At 40.0% G+C, this 23,049-nt stretch overlaps 3 protein-coding genes across 8 annotated transcripts; 1 reads left to right on the forward strand and 2 right to left on the reverse strand.

Moving 5' to 3' along the window:
* Positions 1-5,105: 5,105 nt before the first annotated feature.
* Positions 5,106-8,776, reverse strand: LOC135632309 (protein WVD2-like 4). Of its 2 annotated transcripts, none has more exons than XM_065140767.1 (10): positions 8,470-8,776; positions 7,947-8,269; positions 7,674-7,881; positions 7,547-7,593; positions 7,358-7,413; positions 6,670-6,747; positions 6,500-6,578; positions 6,347-6,418; positions 6,139-6,249; positions 5,106-5,692 (listed from the first exon to the last, which is right to left on the reverse strand). In XM_065140767.1, the coding sequence occupies exons 2-10, from the start codon at positions 8,175-8,177 to the stop codon at positions 5,306-5,308; spliced, it is 1,269 nt and encodes a 422-aa protein (XP_064996839.1). In that variant the 5' UTR covers positions 8,178-8,269; positions 8,470-8,776; the 3' UTR covers positions 5,106-5,305. The 2 variants fall into 2 exon arrangements, with proteins under 2 accessions (XP_064996839.1, XP_064996838.1); XM_065140766.1 differs by having other exon boundaries at positions 7,947-8,192; positions 8,470-8,775.
* Positions 8,777-9,615: 839 nt separating this feature from the next.
* On the forward strand, positions 9,616-22,913 carry LOC135633174 (probable serine/threonine-protein kinase PBL16). Of its 5 annotated transcripts, none has more exons than XM_065142342.1 (9): positions 9,616-10,000; positions 13,143-13,586; positions 13,684-13,880; positions 14,485-14,795; positions 14,903-15,038; positions 15,526-15,662; positions 17,648-17,806; positions 21,920-22,043; positions 22,274-22,913. In XM_065142342.1, exons 3-9 carry the CDS (start codon positions 13,817-13,819, stop codon positions 22,603-22,605), a joined length of 1,263 nt encoding a protein of 420 aa, XP_064998414.1. In that variant the 5' UTR covers positions 9,616-10,000; positions 13,143-13,586; positions 13,684-13,816; the 3' UTR covers positions 22,606-22,913. The 5 variants fall into 5 exon arrangements, with proteins under 5 accessions (XP_064998414.1, XP_064998413.1, XP_064998415.1 ...); XM_065142341.1 differs by having other exon boundaries at positions 13,143-13,532; positions 13,654-13,880; XM_065142343.1 differs by lacking the exon at positions 17,648-17,806 and having other exon boundaries at positions 13,143-13,880.
* Positions 10,220-12,698, reverse strand: LOC135633173 (myosin-binding protein 7-like). The gene is made up of 3 exons (XM_065142340.1): positions 10,832-12,698; positions 10,505-10,551; positions 10,220-10,415 (listed from the first exon to the last, which is right to left on the reverse strand). Exons 1-3 carry the CDS (start codon positions 12,494-12,496, stop codon positions 10,319-10,321), a joined length of 1,809 nt encoding a protein of 602 aa, XP_064998412.1. The 5' UTR covers positions 12,497-12,698; the 3' UTR covers positions 10,220-10,318.
* Positions 22,914-23,049: the final 136 nt, after the last annotated feature.

Raw genomic sequence — 23,049 nt, forward strand, 5'->3', positions numbered from 1 at the left:
TATGTAGTTTATATATTAAAGGTAATGGGCCCTCTTGTTCGAGTCATTCGGTTGGTGGATAATTAAAATAAGCCTGCAATGAGATATATTTATGAGGCTATGGATAGAGCAAAGGAGATGATTAAAAGATCTTTTAATGAAAATGAAGAAAAATATGAGAAAATTTTTGCAATCATTGACGAAAGATGGAATTGTCAACTTCATCGTCCTACATGCAGTAGGATATTATTTGAACCCTGAATTCTTTCATAAGATTAAATCTGTTGGATTTGATGCAGAAGTTTTGGGTGGGTTATATCAGTGCGTTGCAAGATTAGTTCCCAGCCTTGAGATTCGAGATAAGATTATTCATGAATGATCTTTATATAAAAATGCTGAAGGTCTTTTTGGAATTTTAATTGCCGTTCGATCCAGGACAACTACCTCTCCAGGTATTAATAATTTGATATAATTAATTTTATATATATTATGTTACTATGTTATTGCTAATAATAACATAAATTTTACAGCTGAATGGTGGAGTCTATTTGGAAATTCCACCCCGAACTTACAGAAATTTGTTATCAAAGTACTTAGTTTGACATGTAGTGCTTCGGGTTGTGAGCGAAACTGGAGTGTCTTTGAGTATGTAAGTATTACTAAATATTTTTGTTTTAATTAATTTATTTATTTAGATATATGTATTAATATATTTTTAAATTATATGACATGACAGATTCACTCGAAGAGAAGAAATCGGTTAGAACATCAACGATTGCACGATCTTGTTTATATAAAGTATAATCAAGCTTCGAAGACTCGTCATGATTTGAAAAATAGATTTGATTCAATCTCATTGCAAGATATTGATGATTCAAATGAGTGGTTAGTAGGAGAAATGGGTGCTAACTTGCAAGATGCTGAAGACGAGCTTGTATTTGAAGATGATAGATTGACATAGGGAGATGTGGCAAGAGCTTCAAATGCTGGAGAATTAGAAACATATACAAGACAGATGTCAAAGAGAAAATTGAGTGCAAAAGTATCAAGCTCGGCTCCTGCTATTGTTGAAGACATAGAGAATGAAACATATCTTGATGAAGAGGAAGGAATCGAAGGACAAGAGGAAGAAGACGAATTCAATGAAGATGATTTGTGTGAAAATGACGATAATATTGATTATGATGAATGACTTTGATGTAAAATTTTATTGTTTTGAATTTTGAAACTTTTTGTTAATGTGATATTGTGATTTTGTATCTTAGATTTTTTTAATTTAATAGCATATTTTTATTTAAAATTTTAAATAATTATATTTATTAATTATATTATATATTTTTTATTTTAGCGCCTCGCTTCGCTCGGGCGAGCGCTTGGGCGAGCGCCTAGCGCCTCGGGCATTTTTGGACCTTGACGCCTTTTGGCGCCTAGCGCTTTTTAAATCACTAGGGTATACAACCTTAAACTACAAGAATATCCAAAATAGTATCATCCTACCCCATCACATAATTATTTGAATTAGATTCTCCTTTGAGATTATCTAAATCTCCTAATTATATGTACTATTATGAATATTATTTCCTTAATGTCATTTATGACTGATTCCTTAATATTATTTTATAAATCATTGGTTTAGGTCACTTTGGTGGCTACAAGACCGATACAATAATATAAAATATAATTTAAAATATCCTATAAATGATAAAACTTTTATTGTAATTCACATCATAAAAGCTTATCATCCCAAGCCACTTTGGCAGCTACAAGTCAGATAAAACTTAGGGAGATGAATTACAAATAATATTCATCAAATTTCTTTAATTTATGCTAAGTAGTTCAATAATAGAATAATTGTTGAATCTCAGATTTTGATGATGAAGTCAATTGTAATTTATTTGATCTAATCTATATGTTGAGAAAAGTGTGCAGGATTAACTACGATAGCAGTAAGACATAAAGCAGGTGTTGTGCCAGAGTCAAGATCGAGATCACGTTGGGAGTTCGAGAGTTCGTCGGAAGTCTGGATGTTTGTCGGAAGTTCTACCAGAACCAACTGAGAAGTCCAGGAGCTTGCCAAAGAAGCTCATCGGAACTTACCAAGAAGATCATCGTAAAGTCCAGGAGCTTGTTGGGAGTCCGTCAGAGCATTGTCGAGAGTTCGTCAGATGTTCGCCGGAAGAGCAATTGACACACCAGAACAAGAAGTGTTGTGATCATGTCTTAATTATTATAGTTAAAGCGTAAATTAAGTTAGGATTGGGAGGTAATCCTACTAACTTAATTAGGGGCCAAATGGGCCCTTAATAGGGCTGATTTGGGTCGGATTGAACAGCCCAATCAGCCCTTAAAAACATGGTCGACGGTGGCACCGCCTAGAAGATCATGAAGTTTAGATCCATGTATGAAATGTCATAAAGTAAAAACACTTAGAAAAGAAAACTTGCTACTCAAAGAAACCTTAGAAAAATTTGAGGTTGGTAACAAGTCCTTGAACATGATCCTTGCCAATAAGGGTCACGTTCATAAAAGAAGTGGAATCGGATTTGTGAGTATCTCTCACCAAAATCCAACCACCTTTGTTAAAGGCCCTATCTTGCATATTTCACCCCAAAACAAATGCAACTTTTGTTGTAAACTTGGACATGTAGCTTATCATTGTCCATTTAAGAAGTGTAGTTCACACAAATTGATTTGGGTTCTTAAAGGAACCGTAAAGAATTCCATGCAAAATGATAAGTTAAGCCAATCGATTTTTAAGGCACCCAAGGTCAAATGAGTACCTAAAAATCATCCTCTTTTGTAGAAACATATACCATCATAAGCTAGGAGTAAGAGATGGTACCTTGATAATGGATGCTCAAAGCATATGACCGGAGATCCATCTCAATTCTCTAAGCTCACTAGCCTAGACAAAGAATATGTCACATTCGAAGACAACAACAAGGGTAAAATCATTGGCAAAGGAACTATAGGTAAAACATCCAACTTTTTTATTAAAGATGTGTTATTAGTTGATAGCTTAAAGCATAACCTTTTGAACATTAGTCAATTGTGTGATAAAGGATATATTGTTAAATTTGAATCTAATGCTTGTATTATAGAAAAACCATATAAAAACACATCTATGATTGCTCTAAAATAAAATAATGTATACAATATCGACATTAATGATCTTTGTAATGAAATATATTTTTCGGTTTTAAATGACGATGCTTGGCTTTGGCATAGGAGATTAGGTCATGCTAGCATGAAGCTAATATCTCAAATTTCATCTAAGGAACTTGTAAAAGGAATTCCTCGTATCAAGTTCATCAAAGATAATGTGTATGATGCATCTCAACTAGGAAAACAAATAAAAGGTAGCTTCAAACCTAAGAACCAAGTAAGCACCTCTAGACCGTTGCAATTGATCCATATGAATTTGTTCGGACCAATTTCTACATCAAGCCTAGGAGGGTAGCAAATACGCATTTGTCATCGTGGATGATTATAGTAGATGTACATGGACTTATTTTTTGACACACAAAAGTTAATGCTTTAGGTATTTCTCCAAGTTTTGTAAACTTGTTCAAAATGAAAAAGGTTTTATGATTTCGTCAATTCGAAGTAATCACAATGGTGAATTTTAAAATTGTGATTTCCAAGAATTTTGTGAATCTAATAAATACAACTACAACTTCTCTACTCCAAGAAATCCTCAACAAAATGGAGTAGTAGAAAAAAAGAATAGAAACTTATAAGAAATGGTTAGAACTATGTTAAACAAATATAGTCTACCTAAATATTTTTGGGCTGAAGCCGTAAATACGATGTGCTATGTTATGAATAGGGTTATAGTAAGACCACTACTTTCCAAGACTCTTTATGAGTTATGGAACAACAAAAAAACCCAACATTTCACACTTTAAAGTTTTCGGATGTAAATGTTTTATTTTAAATAAAAAAAATATCTTAGGTAAATTTGATGTAAAATCCGATGAAGAAATTTTTCTTGGCTATTTTTTTGTTTCTAAAGCATTTCGTATCTTTAACAAAAAGAACTTTGATTATAGAAGAATCTATTCATGTTATTTTTAATAAAATTTTCAAAGTTAAGAAAAATGATTTTGATGATGATCTTAATTTTGATACTTTGAATTTAAATGATTCCCCTTCTCCATCTAGCAACTCGGATGCATCTTCTTCTAAACCTTCTTTACCGAAGAAATGGAAGCATGTAGATGCCCATTCTAAGGAGCTAATTATAGGAGACACATCGAAAGGGGTTCAAACTCATTTTTCTCTTAAAATTTTTTGTGCCAACGCCGTTTTTTTCTCCTAAATTAAACTTAAATGCATTGATGAGACTATAAAAGATTATTCATGGGTCATCGCAATGTAAGAAGAATTGAATCAATTTGAGAGAAATGACGTATGAAAGCTTGTTTTAAGACCAAATGACCATTTAGTTATTGGTACTAAATGGGTCTTCAGAAACAAGCAAGATGAATCTGGTATTGTGGTTAGAAACAAAGTTAAATTAGTGGCCAAAGGTTTTAACCAAGAAGAATGTATCGATTATGAAGAAACCTTCGCTTACGTGATTGTGCTAACATCGGCTTGTATAGTGTCACACTTGGGTGTCACTGTTTGACATGCGACAGAGGAGACGGCTTTCAGGCAATTACTCCACAATCTTTTGTTTGCATTTAATATGTTCACCTTTCAACTGCGTAGAGCTGTTGGTAGAGAAAATTCTGACTTAAGGAGTGGCATGATTCTTTATTAGGGACTGATGATGAAGCCATTGATGTTGTAGATGCACAGGATTGCTTGCAGTTTATTTTACTTAATTCTTTAGTGTATTATTCCAATAGATCTTGTTGGATTCATCAAGGATCTAGTTCTATATCCGAGAAGCATATGGATCCAGAATACAAGTCGGATATAGGGCGAAGATCCACACACATTAATGAAACTAGAATGAGGATCCGTAACGCGGATTTTGGTGGGAATTCCTCTTGAAGGCTTCAGGTTCGAGTGAGGAAGGTAAAAGTAGAGCCAAAAGGGATCGAAACGAACTAAGCAAGCAAAATCATACAGGCTTACCAAAAGCAGTTTAAAGGAGCACTAAGATCTTGTAGAGATAATAATAATCACCATCTCATGATGTAATACCATAAATCAAACGGCAAAACAGGTTGAAACCATACACATGACCTAATTCATATAAAGTCTTCAGAGGACGATATCAACACCATGCTTTTCAAGCAACACACAGTTCTCTCTATTCACAAATGGCCACAACAAAACTACAGCACAGGGTCCGGAGGCCCCTACCCACCAGTTAACCCCGTACTGGTACTTCCTGAGCTGCGACCTCAGTTTCAGGGAGGTCGCCATTCGTTTGTCCTTCCTCAGCCGAGTCCCCAGGAGAGGCCGGCTCCGCTGCAACACAAGTTTCAACGGAACTGTTTCCTACCTCAGGCTTCTCAGTTCCTGGCATCAGAGATTTTGCATCAGGCTTTGTTGCTGTTGGTGATTTCTGTGATGGAAGCTTGGAGAGTAACTTTTGCTTTGGCTTCTTTGGAAGGGCTGCATTCCCCTTGCTGCTTGCGGCACCATCACTCGGTTTGGTTGAGCTGGAGGTACCGACTTCTGAAGAACCATCTGCTGCAGAAACGGATTGCTTGCGACGGCCGAGCTTTGGTGATCGAGCGCGCGTCGGAGGGATCTGTAGATTAGCAGCAGGATGCTTCGGGTATGTTCTCTTTCCAAGTATGCTTATCAAAGGCATTAATTATATGGTAACACAAAGATTACTTCTAAAAATGATTTGGAAGGAAACAAAACAGAAAGAGGAAAAGTAAATACAAATCGAGAAATCACAAAGTTTCTTAAGATTTAACGGGCTCTAATCTTCTGCATGCCAATTGCCAACCATATACAAAGTTATTTAGCAGAGAAACAAGTTATATGCCAATTGATTATATAGTACCAAAAGGAAACTGAACACCAAGAAGTTAATTATCAAAGCTATGGCAAGCCAGAGTTATATCTGTACATATATTTAGCGAGGAAGCCCTAACTATTCATTCGAAAGAAAATATAAGCAGAGGCAAGTATTAAGGTATTTGTCAATGACTATTCAAATTTGTAGATGCACTTCTCTAACGGTACCTTCTTCAATTCAACTTTTGGAGGACCAGGTTCCTGATAAAAGCTTGGCATTGGAGTGGCTTTAAAGGTCAAGGTCTTCCTTAGCCGTCTGATCTCGGCCTCTTGATTCTCCTATAATATATTGTTTTCTAGAGAACTTAGTCCACATTCAGTCTGCAAAAGCTTTCATGAAGGACAAGGAAAACCCAAGTTCAAAGAAGAAGATCACCTTGGATTTTGCCTGCAGGTTAGTCTTTTCCAGTTCCTTGGCATGATTCTTCTCTTCAAGCTTCATGAAAAACTAAGAAGACGACGACACACATTGTTTAAACAAGTGTCTTAGGCAGAGCAGTAGGAAAAGAATAGAAGTTAATCTGTCAACCTCTTTGCGTTTCTCGGCACGCTCATCCAACCTGAAGCTGAAACCACAACCAGCGCTCTTTCTTGCACGTGGTGAACTTCTGGAATAAGCGTAGCGCAAATCTTTAAGCGACAATTCATGGCATCTAAGAAAAATTGAATCATGTGAAGTGTATAAGCATGAAACATTACGAGGATGTGGAGTGGGCATCATCCTCTTTTCCGGCTGGCAACGGGCTTCCCGAGGGCTTTGTTTTGCTATCATTTGACCTGGTATGTCATGTTAATTTCACCAAAAAAATGATAAATAATTTACATTACAAGGTGAAGCCAGTTTGACTCAAGGTACTGTCAAGCGATATAAGATCGGCTTTAGGATGTAAGACAGATGAATGCGTACAAGCACGGGATGCAATTCTAGTAACAGAGATGTAAATAAGACTATGTTTATACATTGGGTTAGTCCCGTATTTATGGACTCGGAATTATTATTTAGATCTGAGAACTGACTGAATTTGGAAGTGATAGATGAATTTCCTATTATTAATTTAAAGTTAAATATTTTAAATAAATGATTGGGGCTTAATAAACTAACGAGTTAGTTATCCTTTCGGATAGGATAACAATCTCGTGTTTAGAAAAACTATACTGGAAATACATTTAACCTATCAATTTCGTTTCTATCCTCTTAAAGTTTTCATTCACTTTCTAAAATGTATTCTAACATCAGTGTCCCTAAACAAATGTTTTCCTGAAATCGATATAACAATCTCTAAACATGCATTATAAAGTATTAAAAGCATCTGAATTAGATCGTTTAAGTAAAAAAAAGAACTTTATAGAAGTTGCATGAAATAAAAAATAAAAAAACAAATCTTACTGTGCATCTTCAGCAGATGTGCCATTTATGGTTGCCGCCGAGTCAGTATTGACGGACTACGGCCCAACAAGAAATAAAATAGCATCAGCAAAACAGCCCACAGCTTAGCATTACCAAAAGCATAGTTCTAATGACAGTTTAACTTGCTTATTCCAGAAAAGAAACGGAGCCCCTTAACTTCATACTCACCAATGTTTTCTGAGCAATTGCTGCAGAACGCTTAACAACGACATCACCTGCAAGCACAGTTGTGAAACGTAACCCACGAAAAAGGTGATTTGTCGGCATAGTTGGATGCTAAGAAGCGAGATCGAACCATTTGTGCTTGAGGATGCAACTCTAGACTGCTTTGTAGATGTTGTGCTCCTGCGCGAATTATCGGCAAGGGAACCCTTGGGAGGAAATGACGAACTCTGCGATATAACATTCCTTTTCTTCTGAGACTCAGCCAAGGAAGTATTCAGAGCACCAGAATTTTTCTGCGTCTTCTTGATATCATCTTTTCCATCAGATCCATCTCCCCACTGCCCAAAACAGAGTCATACTACACGAGTTTTTGGAAACAGGCCGCAGAAAAAGCATACAATACCTCGGAAGAATTGGACGGCGCTTTGTTCTCGGCGGCAGAAGTTGGCGCTTCATCGCCATCTCCAGAAGAATCAGGAGCTTCAACCTTCGACGTACCGTCGGAGCCACTGTCGATGTGAACCGCATCGGCTCCATTCTCGGTGACTTCGTTCTCGTTGAACCCATTGGCCTCTGGAGCCTTCTCCACCGCTCCTTTATTGAGCTCCGATTCGACTCCTCCACCTGAATCCATCTCTAGGTTTGAACTCTGCAACAGTACATCGAATTCAATTCTACTTCATCTTCGATTTCATCATATGTATCTGGCACTTGAAGCAAATCCTACTGAATTGGAGAAGGAAAAGATCAAACTGAGAGCAATTGTTTTGAGAAGATCCACAACGATCTCCTTCAAGATCGAGATAGAGGATACATTTCCTAAAAACAACCGAACGTGTCCCGTAAATTCCACGCTGTCAATTCGCCAAATCGCGAGGCATACGGAAGATCGGGATCTAAATCAAGAACAGTGGGTCGCACAGTACCTGCAGAGCTCGATCGGGTGCGTCGGAGAGCGAGGGATCCAGAGGGGACGCGGCCGATCCGTGTGACGGGGAGGTGAGCGGCGATTATCCGTACCCGCCCGGCGAGACCAAACCTCCGAAATTCAATTCAACGGGCTCCGAAACCCACTCCTCTTTGAGATCGATCGGAGTCCCGATCTCTCGCCCCTCCCGGAAACCCTAGTTTCGTCGTCGGCAGCCTCGGATCCGCTCTCCGCTCTGCAACCACCACTTCACTCTCCCTGTGCTCGATGGCAAGAGTACAAAAGGGTCGTGGACCGATTTCAAACTACGTAAGTAGACGAAACCTTATTTACCGGAACACCACTGTGATGTTACCCAAGCATCCCTGTACTTTCCCTGAAACAACATTATAGTCTTCGAGCCAGAGCACAGAATGTAGGGTCAATTTGGCCAGTTTATGCCAATGGACGAGTAACGACCGCTGTCGTACGATGGATTGCATAGAAATTTCTGTGCGTGAGATCATTTGGACGGATCAGATAAGGTCGGGGAGGCGATCGTACGGTCAGAACGAGCGGATCACGGAGGCCGGTGACGCGCGCTCCGCGACGGGCGGGGTCCCGGTTCGGGTTGGGAGGCGTGAGCTGGCGGGAACGTGAGGAGGAAGGGGGCGCGAGATGGATCGGACGGCGCGGAACGAAAGCAAGGAGAAATCTAGACCGTCAGATGGACTCCAATCATTGCGCCGCTCCAACAGGCGGGTGATGCGTTGCCGTCTCCGCTGGTGACAGGTGCGGATCCGCTGTTCCGCCTCCACCACCCAACGCCATCGTCTTCTACTACCACCCCCGCCGATTCACCTGCCTTGTGACTGGAAGCAGCCGCGGGGTCCACGAGACAGGTAGCGGTACCAAATGCTGCGTGATAGGTTGCTATGACATCTCTACCCGTGCACACACATCGTGACAACTCGACGACCATGTCGACTCCACGCACTACTGTCGTCTGGCCCACATGCATCGCACCCAATTCGAGATGTGTGCGTGGCAGCAACTGCGGCCTGGGGATTGCGTTTAATCCCCGGATTAACATTCTTCTAAGGAAAAAATAATAATTAAATATTGAAATATCTAATTCCTCAAACTACTACGTGATTAATCCACAGCCCCTCCCAGCCCAAATAAGCCCACTTCACATACGCGCCCTCTCCTCCCACCGACCTCTCTCCCCGCCCCCTTTGTTCCTCGACTCCCCTCTCCACGAAAACCGCCTGCGATTGGCCTGGAAAGGTTCCCCTGTAACGCTAATTCGTCGCGGGAAACCCCTTTGTCGCCTTTCTCCGACCGGGGCTTCAGTTCCTCGCCGCCCTCTCGAGCCGTCGACTCTGATGGGTTTCTCCGCCGGAGTCCAGTATCGCCTCCTCTCCCATCGAGACGGTGCGTCGGGAGGGTCCAGGCCGTGAGCCCGGAGAAGGGGGAAGGAGCGGCACGGGAATAGAGCGGGAGGAGTAGTACTATATCGCTCGCTTTCGGGATCTGAGAACTGGGAGGTATGTCTTCTTTCTCCTTTTGATTCTTCTTTCTTACGCTTCCATTTCAAGCCGAATTCCTCGGATGTCTATCATAATTATGCTTAAATTCTTGCATCAATACATCTCCATTGCATTGAATTCGTTGAAACTGAAATCATTGCCGGAGTATAGGAAAATGTAGTTTCTATATGTCTTGACTGATTGATATATATATATATATATATATATATATATATATATATATATATATATAGGAAGAGAAGGAGAGAGGCTGAGATCCAGATCCACCAAGGATTTACACATTTTGGTCATGCTTTGGAGAAGCTGACGGCACATCTATGTTCTTGTGAGGAACCTCCGATGCCTCATTCGAGGTGACTTGTCCAACAGCAGCAGTAACCCAGCATCGCTGCTTGGTAACCCAAAAGTGTGCCTGCTGGGTTACACTCAACGGTCAACTCATTGTTTTAACTGACATGAATCACCCAACCTTCAAGATATACATGTAGAAACGTAACTTACCTGGCTCGAGTTGATTTCCTTCTCCATAAAACGAATGAGATGACACTCTGGGCAAACACAAGATCAGATGAAAGCATTAAGATTATTAACTACCTGCTTAGATGCTTGGTATCTAGAAATTAATGCAAGTAGAATAAATGGAATGCACGTGGAAATCTAAATTCTAAGTTGGTTTCAAGCAACACTATTATCTTCCTCTGTTTTCTCTGATACATCAGACTCATATCTTCTTAAGTACTGTGTATCAGTTATTGTTTTGCAAGCTTGAGCTTACGCAGGTGAGGCTGCTCATTAAGAAGAAAAAGAAGGGATAAAAGAGATCAGTACCCTGATGATTGACACGATAGAAAACCTCTTGTTGGAAGGTGGTTTCTTGATGAGCTTCCTCTCTGGGGCCACTTCCTTGCACATCTGCTGAGCAATCTCTTTCAGCAACACCATCTGAGCTTTATCTGTACCCATAGAAATGAAGCTCTGCCGCATGGACTCCCTGTCCGCCTCAAGCGCCTCCAACCTCGCGCAAAGTTTCCTTATCTCTGCTTCCTGCGCCACCCGACCGCCACCTCCTACAAACCTTCGGTTCTGTAGCTCCCTTGGCGTGCTCACGTAGTCGTCGCTTGCCCCATGCACCGCATCCACCGTGTACACTCTGTCGCTCATGTCGTCTCTCCCACCATAGTCTGATGCGCAGTCCATCGCCGCCGGGAACTTGTCCCCCTTCTTGAACTCCTGGCCTGAAGCGAGGCTGCGGTAGGAGAAACTCCTGAAATGCCGTGGCCGCCGGCGTGGGGACTGCCCCACCACGACGTCCTTGTCCATGACATGAGAGAAGCTTCTGCTTGGCATCCGTTCCAGCTGGAAGATGCGGCGCTTCTCAAGCCTCTGGAGGCGCTCCCGGGGGCTCTCTCCGGAGGGGTACTTGTCGAGGTCGGCGGCAGCATCACCGTTGCACCTCAATGGGGGATAGTCGCGAGGGAGGACGTCGAACTGGGAGACGGAGCTGGCGGCCGTGGCCGTGTCGGGGGTTTGTGGCTCGGAGGGAGGTGCGTCGCCATCAATGCCGATGCCGTAGCTGAGGAGGCGATGGCGATAAGCCTGGACCTCGCAGGAGAGGGCTTGCACAGCCTGCTCACGCTTGAAGAGGAGGTCCTCGAGGGAGGCGATTTCCTGCTGGTCGTGGGCCATCTTCTGATCGGCGAGGCGTTTGAACTGGCGGGCCTCCATCTGGGCCTCAGCTTTCTCGCGCTGGAGCCGGAGGATCATAGACATGGCCTCCGTGGCGGCGGACGCCGCGGCGCTGCGCTCCTCCTCCAGCTCCGTGAGGAGCTTCTGGACCGACTGCTGGTGGCTGATGAGGACCTCGCGAAGGGCCGCCGCCTCGTTCCCGATGTCCACCCGGGCGAAGCTGGCTCCGGCTCCGCCTTCGCCCTCGCCTTCGTCCCCTCTCTTGGCGACACAGGAGAGGGAGCAGGCCTCGGCGTCCCTCTCGTCCAGCTTCCGCTTCAAGGACCGGTTCCAGGCGACGGACGGGACGAAGGAGGGGCTGAAGCAGTGGCAGCCGGAGGCGCACGTCCTCGCCACGGTATCCGTGCCTCCGCCGCTGCCGTCGGGCATTGGCGTAGGTTCCCCAGGATCCATGAATCCCCAGAGGGCATCGAAACGACGAGCACGCAAATTGAATCCCCCATGTTTCTCCATAGCTCCAGGTCTGCTGTTACCAAAGGTTTCCTCCACCGCCCCCTCCGATGCCAGCGCTGGCGGCCGTTGGACTGCTTCGTCCCCAACCGAAGAGAATATCAGGGGGAGGAAGTGGGCGAGGAACAGCCGGAGGAGGAGAACGAGGAACGCCAAGGGGAACCAAATCGAAGCGTGCTTCTTGGATCGCAGGCCTCTAGGGATTGGGTCCCAATAGCTCGCGCGAAGAGACGCAAAGAGAGGGGGTAGGGGAAGAGCGAGGAATAACCAACGGTGGGGGTCGTCCGATACTTGCATTAACCAGTTCTACCGTTGCCCAGGAACAACACCGCCACACCATGCGGGACCAACGATGCGAAGGAGATGGCGTGGGTCGGGTACTAAGAGTGGTGGAGGACAGCAGAGGGCAGGTTACTTTATTTGGCGGGCAAACGCGTAAGTGGACGACTACGAACCGGAACGGCGGGCTAAATTTAATCGGCCGTGCTATATCCCCTTCTGTAATGTAAAATGCCGGGTCAATATCCTAGCGGACGCGCTCTAACTGCCAAATCTCCACAATCCCCACACAGTTAGAAAAAAAGAAAGAAAGGAGAACTTCTTTTTTATGTCATTTATTTTTAGAAATTTACAAAAGAAAAAGGTTTTTCTTTTCATTTTTCTACAAAAAAATATTTACGTTATATTCTTGAATTTTGGTTAAGCAAACAATTAATTATCACTTATCTTTCTTTTCTCTTTTTTTTTTCCTACAACACAAAAAAAAAAAGTTAAATGTCTTTGATTATGCCTTCATACTTATATATTTTTCTTATCCCTACAATAGAAAGAAAGAAAAGAATATTAAATCTCTTTTGTGTCTTATACATGTCTTTACCGAATACATGCTCCCTCCATAATACATAATTTCCTATGATGTTGTCATGACGGTTCATCATAACAGTGCATTGGTGATAAAGCCGTCACACGGCGAATATGTTACACCTACGGAAAGGCAAAGACGAAACCAGAGGGGCGCCAGATTTGACTCGTCAAACTTTGACCACACCATCGGCCTCTCTCGTCTGCATCGTTGTCGAATCCATTGGAAAGGCTTGGAGAAGAGTTGGGTCTCTCTTTATTCGTCGTGGAAGGCGGAGGAGGCTTCAGGGTCTTTTCTGGTGAAGGGGTATGGATAAGTTTCTTGCTGACCGTGTCGTCGTCATCGTCGTCCCCACGCACCATCAAACTCCTATGTAGTTCGAGCTGCACCTCCTTCGGCCGCTGCAGGAGTGCCATGCATGCAAGTGCTTGGGCCACCGTACCCAACTTCAAGTTGCATGTACCAAGGATGGTAGTCCAACCCACTCTTCTCCACCTCCCTGCAAGATAGACATGCTTTGCCAAGGCTAGTGTATACTCTGTCGTGGAAGATACCATCGCTCTTTCTTTGATCTCTCTAACTTCTTCACCAGGAACAGACCAACCCTGTTGATTGTATGCAGCGGAGGAACTTCGCATTAGAGCAGCAGCTGTTTTGTCTTCTAGTTTTGGAGCGAGTTCTTAACGAGAATCTCGCCTTCTCTCTCATATGTCGCTGGTAACATTGTGCTGATCGGTTTGGAGTTGGAGGTCGTTATGGGTAATTGCTCGTTTAGAGGGAAACCATCCATCTACAGAGCTTCATCCGATGGGAGATCAGGTAGGTCACCTTTTTTTTTTGGGAACTCTAATAATATGATTCTGGATATTGATTTCGCATTTCATGCCTTATTTATGATTGTCTTATATAGTTATAATCAGGAGTTTCTCGTAATCTTGTTATTTGGAGAGGCATAAAGGTCGGTTATCTTAACGATTGAGGCCTTGCTATTTGCTTCTGTAGGCCTGATTTAGAGGAACTTTCTCCTCCTTCCCTCTTCTTTTGTAGCAAGGAACAAGTGCAGGTGTTGTATTGAAGTCCTTACAGGTCGCAACATGGTTCTTCAGAATTTTGGCTTGCAGCTGATTCTTTTATAGGATTCATAGACTTAAAAAGTGAACCCACATGCTTTTTATATGAAGCCAGATATCTGGATGTATCAAAAGAACTGTTCTTTTTGACACTTCTTTCTAGTTGTGTACTTATTAATCTTGATCAAAATTTTCACCACTGTCCAGTTCTTGTAGTTCTTGTTCTAAGTCAATTATATCCACAAATATTCTTTAACATCTTCTGCTTTATACAACCATTAGAAGCTTAGACTGGGAAGCTTGTTCCTTAGCAGTGTTTATAAATTTATCTGAATGGTTTCATCTGTCAACAGGATCTCCAGAAGTTGAGAATCCATTGGTGAAAGAAGAGGAAAAGGAGGGTACAAAATTGCCATCAAACCCAGAAGAAGTGGAGGACTTGCGACGGGACACAGCAATGAACCCCCTTGTTGTCTTCTCTTTCAGTGAACTCAAGAAAATCACAGGGAATTTTAAGCAGGACAACATTTTGGGCATCGGGGGATTTGGTAGTGTATACAAGGGTGTCATCACTGAAGAACCTAGGGAGGGGCTTCAACCTCTTCAAGTAGCTGTGAAGGTCCATGATGGTGATAATAGCTACCAAGGTCACAGAGAATGGCTGGTATGAAACTCCTGATCAGTTTGATATGAACGGTTCTCAGCTTTTGGTTCTCTCTTTGATCCGATCTCTGTTATGCTGTTTTAAGTGAAGTTTTTTGATGTCCGTAGGCTGAGGTCATATTCCTCGGGCAGCTTTCTCATCCAAATTTGGTCAAATTGATTGGTTATTGCTGCGAAGACGAGCATCGAGTCCTGGTGTATGAGTTAATGGATCGGGGCAGTGTGGAATTCAATCTCTTCTCAAGTATCTATCAAGGCCATCCTCATAATTTGCTTCTTGTGCCATTTATAATTGGATCAAAGTGTTCATTTTCTTGGGCTATAAGCACATGCATGCACCGTGAACTATCTTTATTGTCCTCTGTTTTATTGCCTTTTGACTACTTTAGTTTCTACATCAGAGTTTAATTTCCTTTCATCATACATGCGATACCAGTTTCTTCTTATCTATAGTTGGTCCATATCAACTCATTTCAATAAAACTCTTTGCTTGCAAGTCAGCTTGCTCCTTTCTTCCTTCATAATAATGGTTCAAGACAATCAGACATGAACTTTTGCAGTAAATAAATTAGTCAATTGATACGACAAGAAATGTATGGCAACCATTAGGCATCAAGTGGATTTAGATATAATATGTGACCATCTTCTAATTTATGTTTAGCTAGGGATATTTTTATATTTCAATATTTAATCATTAATATTTTTGATGAAATATATATGTTGTTATGCAGGAGTAGAAGCGCCCCTTCCGTGGTCGATTAGAATGAGAATTGCGTTAGGTGCAGCAAAAGGGCTTGCTTTGCTCCATGACACTGAAAAGCCAGTTATATACCGTGATTTTAAAACTTCCAACATTTTGCTAGATCAGGTTAGCATATCAAAAATTCTAAACTACGTGATATCTTGGCTTTGTTTAATAACAGTGTAGCTGTTGAATCTCGGATTTTGATGATAAAATAAATTAATAAAATTAATATCTAATATGCGTTTGAGTGACACAGAACTAACCTCGATCAAGGAAAGATAATTTGATTAAAATAGGAAGAATCGATATTGGGCAGGAGTAGAATATGTCAAAAGATTGGACGTCGGGCCGAAAGGACTTCGTGCCATGAATTCAGGCATCGGGTCGAAGGATCGGATATTGCGCCAAGGAGATCGGAAGTTGTGGGAGTCAACATGTCGATTGGGCAATACACCGAAAGAGAGGACGATGCGCCGAAGGATCGGACGAACCAATGACATGCCGGGCAACATAAGATTTATGCTTGTAATCATATGTGTCTAGATCGAGTTAGTTAGGTCTAATTGAGTTGGTTTTGGGTGAAACAATACCAATTTGATTAGGGACTAATTGGGCCTAAATTTGGTCTGCTGTTTGACCCATTTAGTGACTTGTAGTAGGGTTTGGCGGTGATACCACCCAGACACAATCTCCCAAACTGTGTCAAGCGATGGTACTGCCAGACTGGGTGGTGGTACCACCTGGTGTCAGTGTCAGACTAGCAAGCGGTGGTACAACCCAATGCAGGCGATGGTATCGCTCGTACCCGAAAGACTCAGAATTTTAAATTTTTGGCTCTATTTTTTAAACCATTTGGTGCCTATAAATACTCCGTTTGGGTAGCAATAATGGAGCAAGAATTCTTAAGGAAAAAATTGAGAAAACTCTGCAAAAACATTGAGTTCCCTCCTCCTTGAGCTTAGAAATACATCCACTCTCAATTCCTCTTCCGTCGAGGCCACCGGCTTCCACTAACGATCTTCTTTCCAACCACTATAAATTTGGTGTGCATCTTCTTTATGCTCTTCATTACTATTATTTTTCTGCTTTAACTGCTTATTACATTTACTTTAAGTCAAGCACACTTCGATATCATTTCTGATACGGTTTTATCAAATCATTAAAGTTTTTCGAATCGACATCGTTTTCCTAAAAGCACTAATTCACCCCCCCCTCCCCCCGCCTCCCTTAGTGTCGATTTCGGTCCTAACAGTTGGTATCAGAGTCACATTACTCTCGGTTGGTTTAACACTCAAGAGAATGACTTTTATCGGCAATCTAAAGGGTCACTCTATCATTCGTCCTCATATGTTCAATGGGACAAACTACATGCATTGGAAAACTCAAATGAGAGTTTTCTTGCTTTCTATGGATTTCGATTTATAGAATATTGTTGAAAGCGGTTTTCAAAAGTCTTACAAACCAATGAATTAATTGAATGATTTGGAGAAGAAGACTTTTTCTTTAAATGTTAGAGCTATGAACGCTGTATTTTGCACTTTAAACAAAAATGAGTTTAATCGTATTTCGATTTGTGAAACTACACATGACATTTGGCACACTCTTGAAATTACACATGAAGGCACAAGTAGAGTTAAAGAATCTAAGATAAATCTTTTGATGTATAATTTTGAATTGTTTCGAATGAAGCTAAGTGAAACTATTGTTGATATGTACACCCGTTTTATGGATGTCGTTAATAGTTTAAAAGTAGTTGGCAAATGTTTTTCTAATCTTGAACTTGTAAACAAGATTTAATATCTTTTCTAAAGAGTTGAGATCCAAAAGTAACGGCAATACAATAAGCAAAGGACTTGATCAATTTTCTGCTTAAGAATTTATTGGGTCTTTAATGACTATGAAATGACATATATTGCACATGACGAACATGAGAACAACCTTCCAAAGAATATAAAGAATTTGACACTTAGAACAAAAGAAGACCACTTGAGCGAAAGCTCAAGTGATGATGACATAGAACTTTTGACAAGAAAATTCAAAAAATTCATAAAACAAGAATATAAAAATGAACTAAAAAAGGACACAACCACTTGTATGAATGCAAGAAGTCGGGGCACTCCAAAGATGAGTGTATAAAACTGAAGAAGTTACCAAAGAAGAAGAAAGCATTCAAGGTGATATGGGACGGATCGAGTACATCTGAAGACGAGGAGCAAACCAACAAAGGCGAGGTGGCGAATTACGACTTAATGGCTCTCAACGATGAGGTAAGTGGCTCAAACGAATCTTATTTACCTTACGATGAATTACTTAATGCATTTCATGAGTTGTTTGATGAATGTAAATTAGTTGGTAAAAAATATAAATTATTAAAAAGGGATTATACTTCTCTTTCTAATGAATTTGAAAATTTTAAAAATGAGTATGATAAATGCTTGTTAACCCCTTGCATTAAGTGTGAAGAATTAGACTCACTTAAGAAAGAAAATATAGTATTACAACTAACTTTAGAAAAATTTAAAATTGGTAGCAAATCATTAAACATGATTCTTGCCAATAAGGGTTATGTTCGTAGAAATGAAGGAATCGACTTTATGAGTATATACTCAACAAAAGCTAACTACTTTTATTAAAGGACCCACATTGCATTGCATGTTACTCTTAAGGTTAAGTATAATTTTTACAGTAGACATGGTCATTATGCATATAAGTGTTCATTTAAAAGATATGACTTGCATATCTTTTAAAGGAACCATAAATGACCTAATGTCAAAAAACAAGATAGGTAGATCTAAACATGAGGAACCCAAAATCAAATAGGTACCTATAGCCAACCCACCTATCAAAAAACAAGATAGGTAAATCTACAATTGAAAGCTAGGAGCAAAAATAAAATTTTGATAGTGGATGCTCAAGGCTTATGTCGGAGATCCAACACACTTCACAAAGCTCACTAGCCGAAACAAACTGATTTTGATTGAAAATGCTTTATGTTTAATGAAATTATGCTTGATGATTTAACGATTTAATTATGTAAGATGATTTGAAGTAATGATGATTTTTATGATTTATGGTTTATTAATCTTGATGATTTTTATGATGAAATTTGTTTTTTTGGTTTTAAACGATGATGCATGTTTTTATTTGGCATAAAAGACAAAAGCATTCTTGTGTGAAATAAATCACATAAATTGAAACACATAAAAAGGGAATGTATTTTTCTTGAAAATTTCTCTATCTTTATCTTATCGATTTTTTAATAAGAGATTGATAAATCTATTTATGTCATTTTGAATCTCTTGAAAGTGATTTTGATGATTTGACGATTTGAATTTGAATGAGTTATATCTATATTATGATCTTGAATTCTCGAAATCATAACTTGAGATTTTCTTTATATGAATCAGGATCCCTTACTTTTTATTCTCGTATGATTCTTACATTTTATTAAAGAGAATATTTATCCAAATAAATCATGGTTTCTCTTTTAATTTCTCAGAATTCATTACTTAAAATTTCTTTTGAAGATCTTTTACTATTTGATCTCCTAAGATTTCTTTTTGATTATTTAAGAGGAGATTTGTCAAAATGAATCATGTCTTTTGGTATTCACATGATCTTTGATATTATCTTTAATGATATGAATTTTATTATATATAATTTTTTTATATTCATAAATTATATATCTTATCACCAAATTGATTTTTCTTAATATTTTTCATATGATGACTTGAACATTTACACCATTGTGTTCTTCCCTTCTTCTTTTTGATAATAACAAAGGGGAGAAAGAAAATTGTTAGCATCTCAAGAGAACCAAAATTGCTAGCTTGAATGTTAAACTTAGGCATGTTAAATCTCCCAAATGCATAAGTTCTTATATAATTTTCGGATCATGATCTTGGTTTCTCGATTTTTATGACTTGAGTTTTCTTTTTGAATCAAGATCGTTTCCTATCATTCCTTCTATTTACAAAATAAGAGATTTGTCAAAAATGACACATGGTCTTTTGGTATTCATGACTTGATCTTTCATTTTTTATGATTGAAATATTGATGTAAATTTATCTTTGTTATTTATTTTTGTCATGATTTGAAAATTAAAAGAATTACAATATTATATTCTTCCCTTCTTTTTCACAATGACAAAGGGGAGTAAAACTTGCTAGCTTACTCATCTCAAAAGAGAAGAAAAGATTGTTAGCTTGCACATTTAAAAGAGAGAAAAACTTGCTTGCTTGCACATCCAAAGAGAAGCAAAAATTATAAATTTGCACATCACAAAGAGAGGCAAAACTTGCTAGCTTGCTTATCTCAAAAGAGAAACAAGAAGTGCTATCTTGCATATCTCAAGAGAAATAAAAATTTTGCCAATTTGCACATCTAAAAAAACTTGCTAGCTTGCATGTTTTAAAATTATGCTACTTGCATTTTTCTCTTTTTTGTTGATGACAAAGGGGGAGAAGGAATGATGATTTGAATCATGCATGGTATGATGCACTTTGATGTTTTGAAATTATGATTATGTATGCAATACTTATGATTTTATTATGATGATGTATATTATGTATTGCATATGGTGTGATTCATAATTAAAATCGTTTCAACTTGGATTTAAAGCTTAATTTTATGAAACTCGAACTTTATTTCAATATGACATATTGATAGGGGGAGTTTAGTTTAAACTTCATCATCGATTGGTTATCATCATCAAAAAGGGGGAGATTGTTGAATCTCGAATTTTGATAATGAAATCAATTGATGAAATTAAGATCTAATATGCGTTTGAGTAACGCAGGACTAACCTCGATTAAGGAAAGACAATTCGATTAAGGAAAGACAATTCGATTAAAGTAGGAAGAATCAAACGTAGGGCCGGAGTAGAACATGTTAGACGATTGGACGTCATGCCGGAAGGACTTCGTGCCAAAGAGATCGAAAGTTACGGGAGTCAACATACCGATTGGGCAATACGCCAAAAGAGAGGACGATGTGCCGAAGGATCGGACGAAGCGTCGGACGAATCAATGACATGTCGGACAACATAAGATTCATGCTTATAATCGTATGTGTCTAGATCGAGTTAGTTAGGTCTAATTGAGTTGGTTTTGGGTGTAACCATACCAAATTGATTAGGGGCCAATTGGGCTTGAATCAGGGCTGAATTGGGCTTACTGTTTGGCCCATTCAGTGACCTATGCAGGGTCTGCCAGTGGTACTGCCCAAACACAATCTCCCAGACTGTGTCAGGCGATGGTACCACCCAGTGTAAGTGTCAGATTGGCAGGCGATGGTACTGTCCATACCCGGAAGACTTGGAAATTTAAATTTTGGCTCCATTTTTGAAACCATTTTGGGCCTATAAATACCTCACTTAGGCAACAAAAAAGGAGCAAGAATTCATAAGGAAAAAACTAAGAAAACTCTGCCAAAACATTGAGTTCCCTCCTTCTTGAGCTTAGAAGTAGATCTAAGGAGGTGTGTGACGTTTACCTTGTAAAATGGGGGTGTAAAGGTTCTCTTCTGAGCCTGTTAAAAGAAGAAAAGAGTTGTAAGGGTAGTTGATCTTCGCCTATTGGAAAGAAGATCGTTAGTGGAAGCCGGTGATCTTGACGGAAGAGGAATCGGGAGTGGATGTAGGTCACGATGACCGAACCACCATAAATTTGGTGTGCATCTTCTTTCTGCTCTTCATTACTATTATTTTTCTACTTAACTGCTTATTACGTTTACTCTAAGTCAAGCACACTTCGATATCATTTCCGATATGGTTTCATCGAATCAAGCTTTTCCAAATCATTAAAGTTTTCCTAATCGACGTCGTTTTCTTAAAAGCACTAATTCACCCCCCTCTTAGTGTCGATTTCGGTCCTAACAGTAGCAACATATTTTCTCAAAGAAACAATATTGCAACATACAGGTCAAATGATGAATCATGTGACTCCCCTATCTGCATGTTGAGGCAGGGAATTTCTTGACACAGAATTTTAGATGCATAAACAGTGTATTCCTCTAATGTTTCTGTAAAAGTAAAAACAATGTAATCAGTGTGTTCGTCTAATGTTTCTTGTATTTTTCCTGCATTTAAAATTTCAGAGAGGGATGCACATAGGGCCCATTGCCTGGCCATCTTCTCACTTTTGTTCTGAATGCATGTAACATTTTTCTTAGGCCCTCATACAATCATGCAACTTGTCAAGAAATAGTGTTATGGATATTTTTCTACTAAACAGTAAGAGAAGGATTTGTCCTTTTGGATACAGATACAAGATTTAAAAAACAAAGGGCTGCTCGGCGTTTTGTTAATCTAAATTACCTTTCTTCAGCATATTCTTCACTTTGATGCTTATGATAAGTTGCTCTGTGTTTGCCATTTTTAGGAGTATCATGCAAAACTGTCTGATTTTGGACTTGCAAAAGATGGACCAGTAGGTGATAAGTCTCATGTTACTACCCGAATAATGGGAACTTACGGATACGCAGCACCAGAGTATATCATGACAGGTGATATGAAGCTAGAACCACTGATGCCATGTATTTTCTCTTCGTTATCTGATCTTCTTGTTATCCTTTTACATTTTAAATAACATGGGGAATGAATTCCATTCGTCTTTGATGAATATGATGTCTCTGTTTCTGGGTTTAACCTTTTGAAACCTATTACTGCAGATATACTGATTCCTTTGGTTCTCTGATGGGTGATGTCTAACCTGTTGAATTCTGAATCCATTCAGGGCATTTGACCACCATGAGTGATGTTTACAGCTTCGGTATGGTCCTCCTTGAGCTCCTCACCGGAAGGAAATCACTGGACAAGTCTCGTTCTGTGCGAGAGCAGATGCTTGCTGACTGGGCTGCACCATTGCTTACACACAAGAAGAAAGTGTTGGGGATCGTAGACCCCAGGTTGAGTGGAAATTGTCCAGATAAAGCCGTTCAAAAGATAGCCATGCTAGCTCACTACTGCCTCAACCGCAATCCAAAGGCGAGGCCTCTTATGAGAGACATTGTCTGCTACTTAGAACCTCTTCAGATAGCTGTGGATGTCCCAGGCATAGTGGCATAGATGATTCAACTAGCAGCTCTATGAGATGAAAGTATCGAACCAGAGTTTACACTGGTCTCTGATGGTGCCAATATTGAGAGTAGTAGTAGCTGCGGACAAAGACATTAATTTCAGAGATGAATTCTTGACCAATGTCTCAGAAAAATGTCAATTTTCTTCTGTCCAACCGTCATTAAGTTTGAATTGTTTACCACGATCCAGTGGAAAAGCAGTAAATTATGGTTTGAATATTAATCGAATAGTATCTGCCAACGGCAAAGCATGTTGAGTAGAATTTTCGCAACAAGAAGGTAAAATTTTGGGTTTGAGCTTCTTAACCATGCACAAGTTTGAAGCTGGTCAGTCTTAACTAGGTTTTCACTTCACCAAAGCCAAACATCACAAGTTGTCTCTCCACCAAGCTTACAAGTTGACCTTACCAGAACTGCTTCTGCTATCATATCA

This window comes from Musa acuminata, chromosome BXJ3-3 (genome assembly GCF_036884655.1).
Source record: "Musa acuminata AAA Group cultivar baxijiao chromosome BXJ3-3, Cavendish_Baxijiao_AAA, whole genome shotgun sequence".
NCBI classification, from domain to species: domain Eukaryota; kingdom Viridiplantae; phylum Streptophyta; class Magnoliopsida; order Zingiberales; family Musaceae; genus Musa; species Musa acuminata.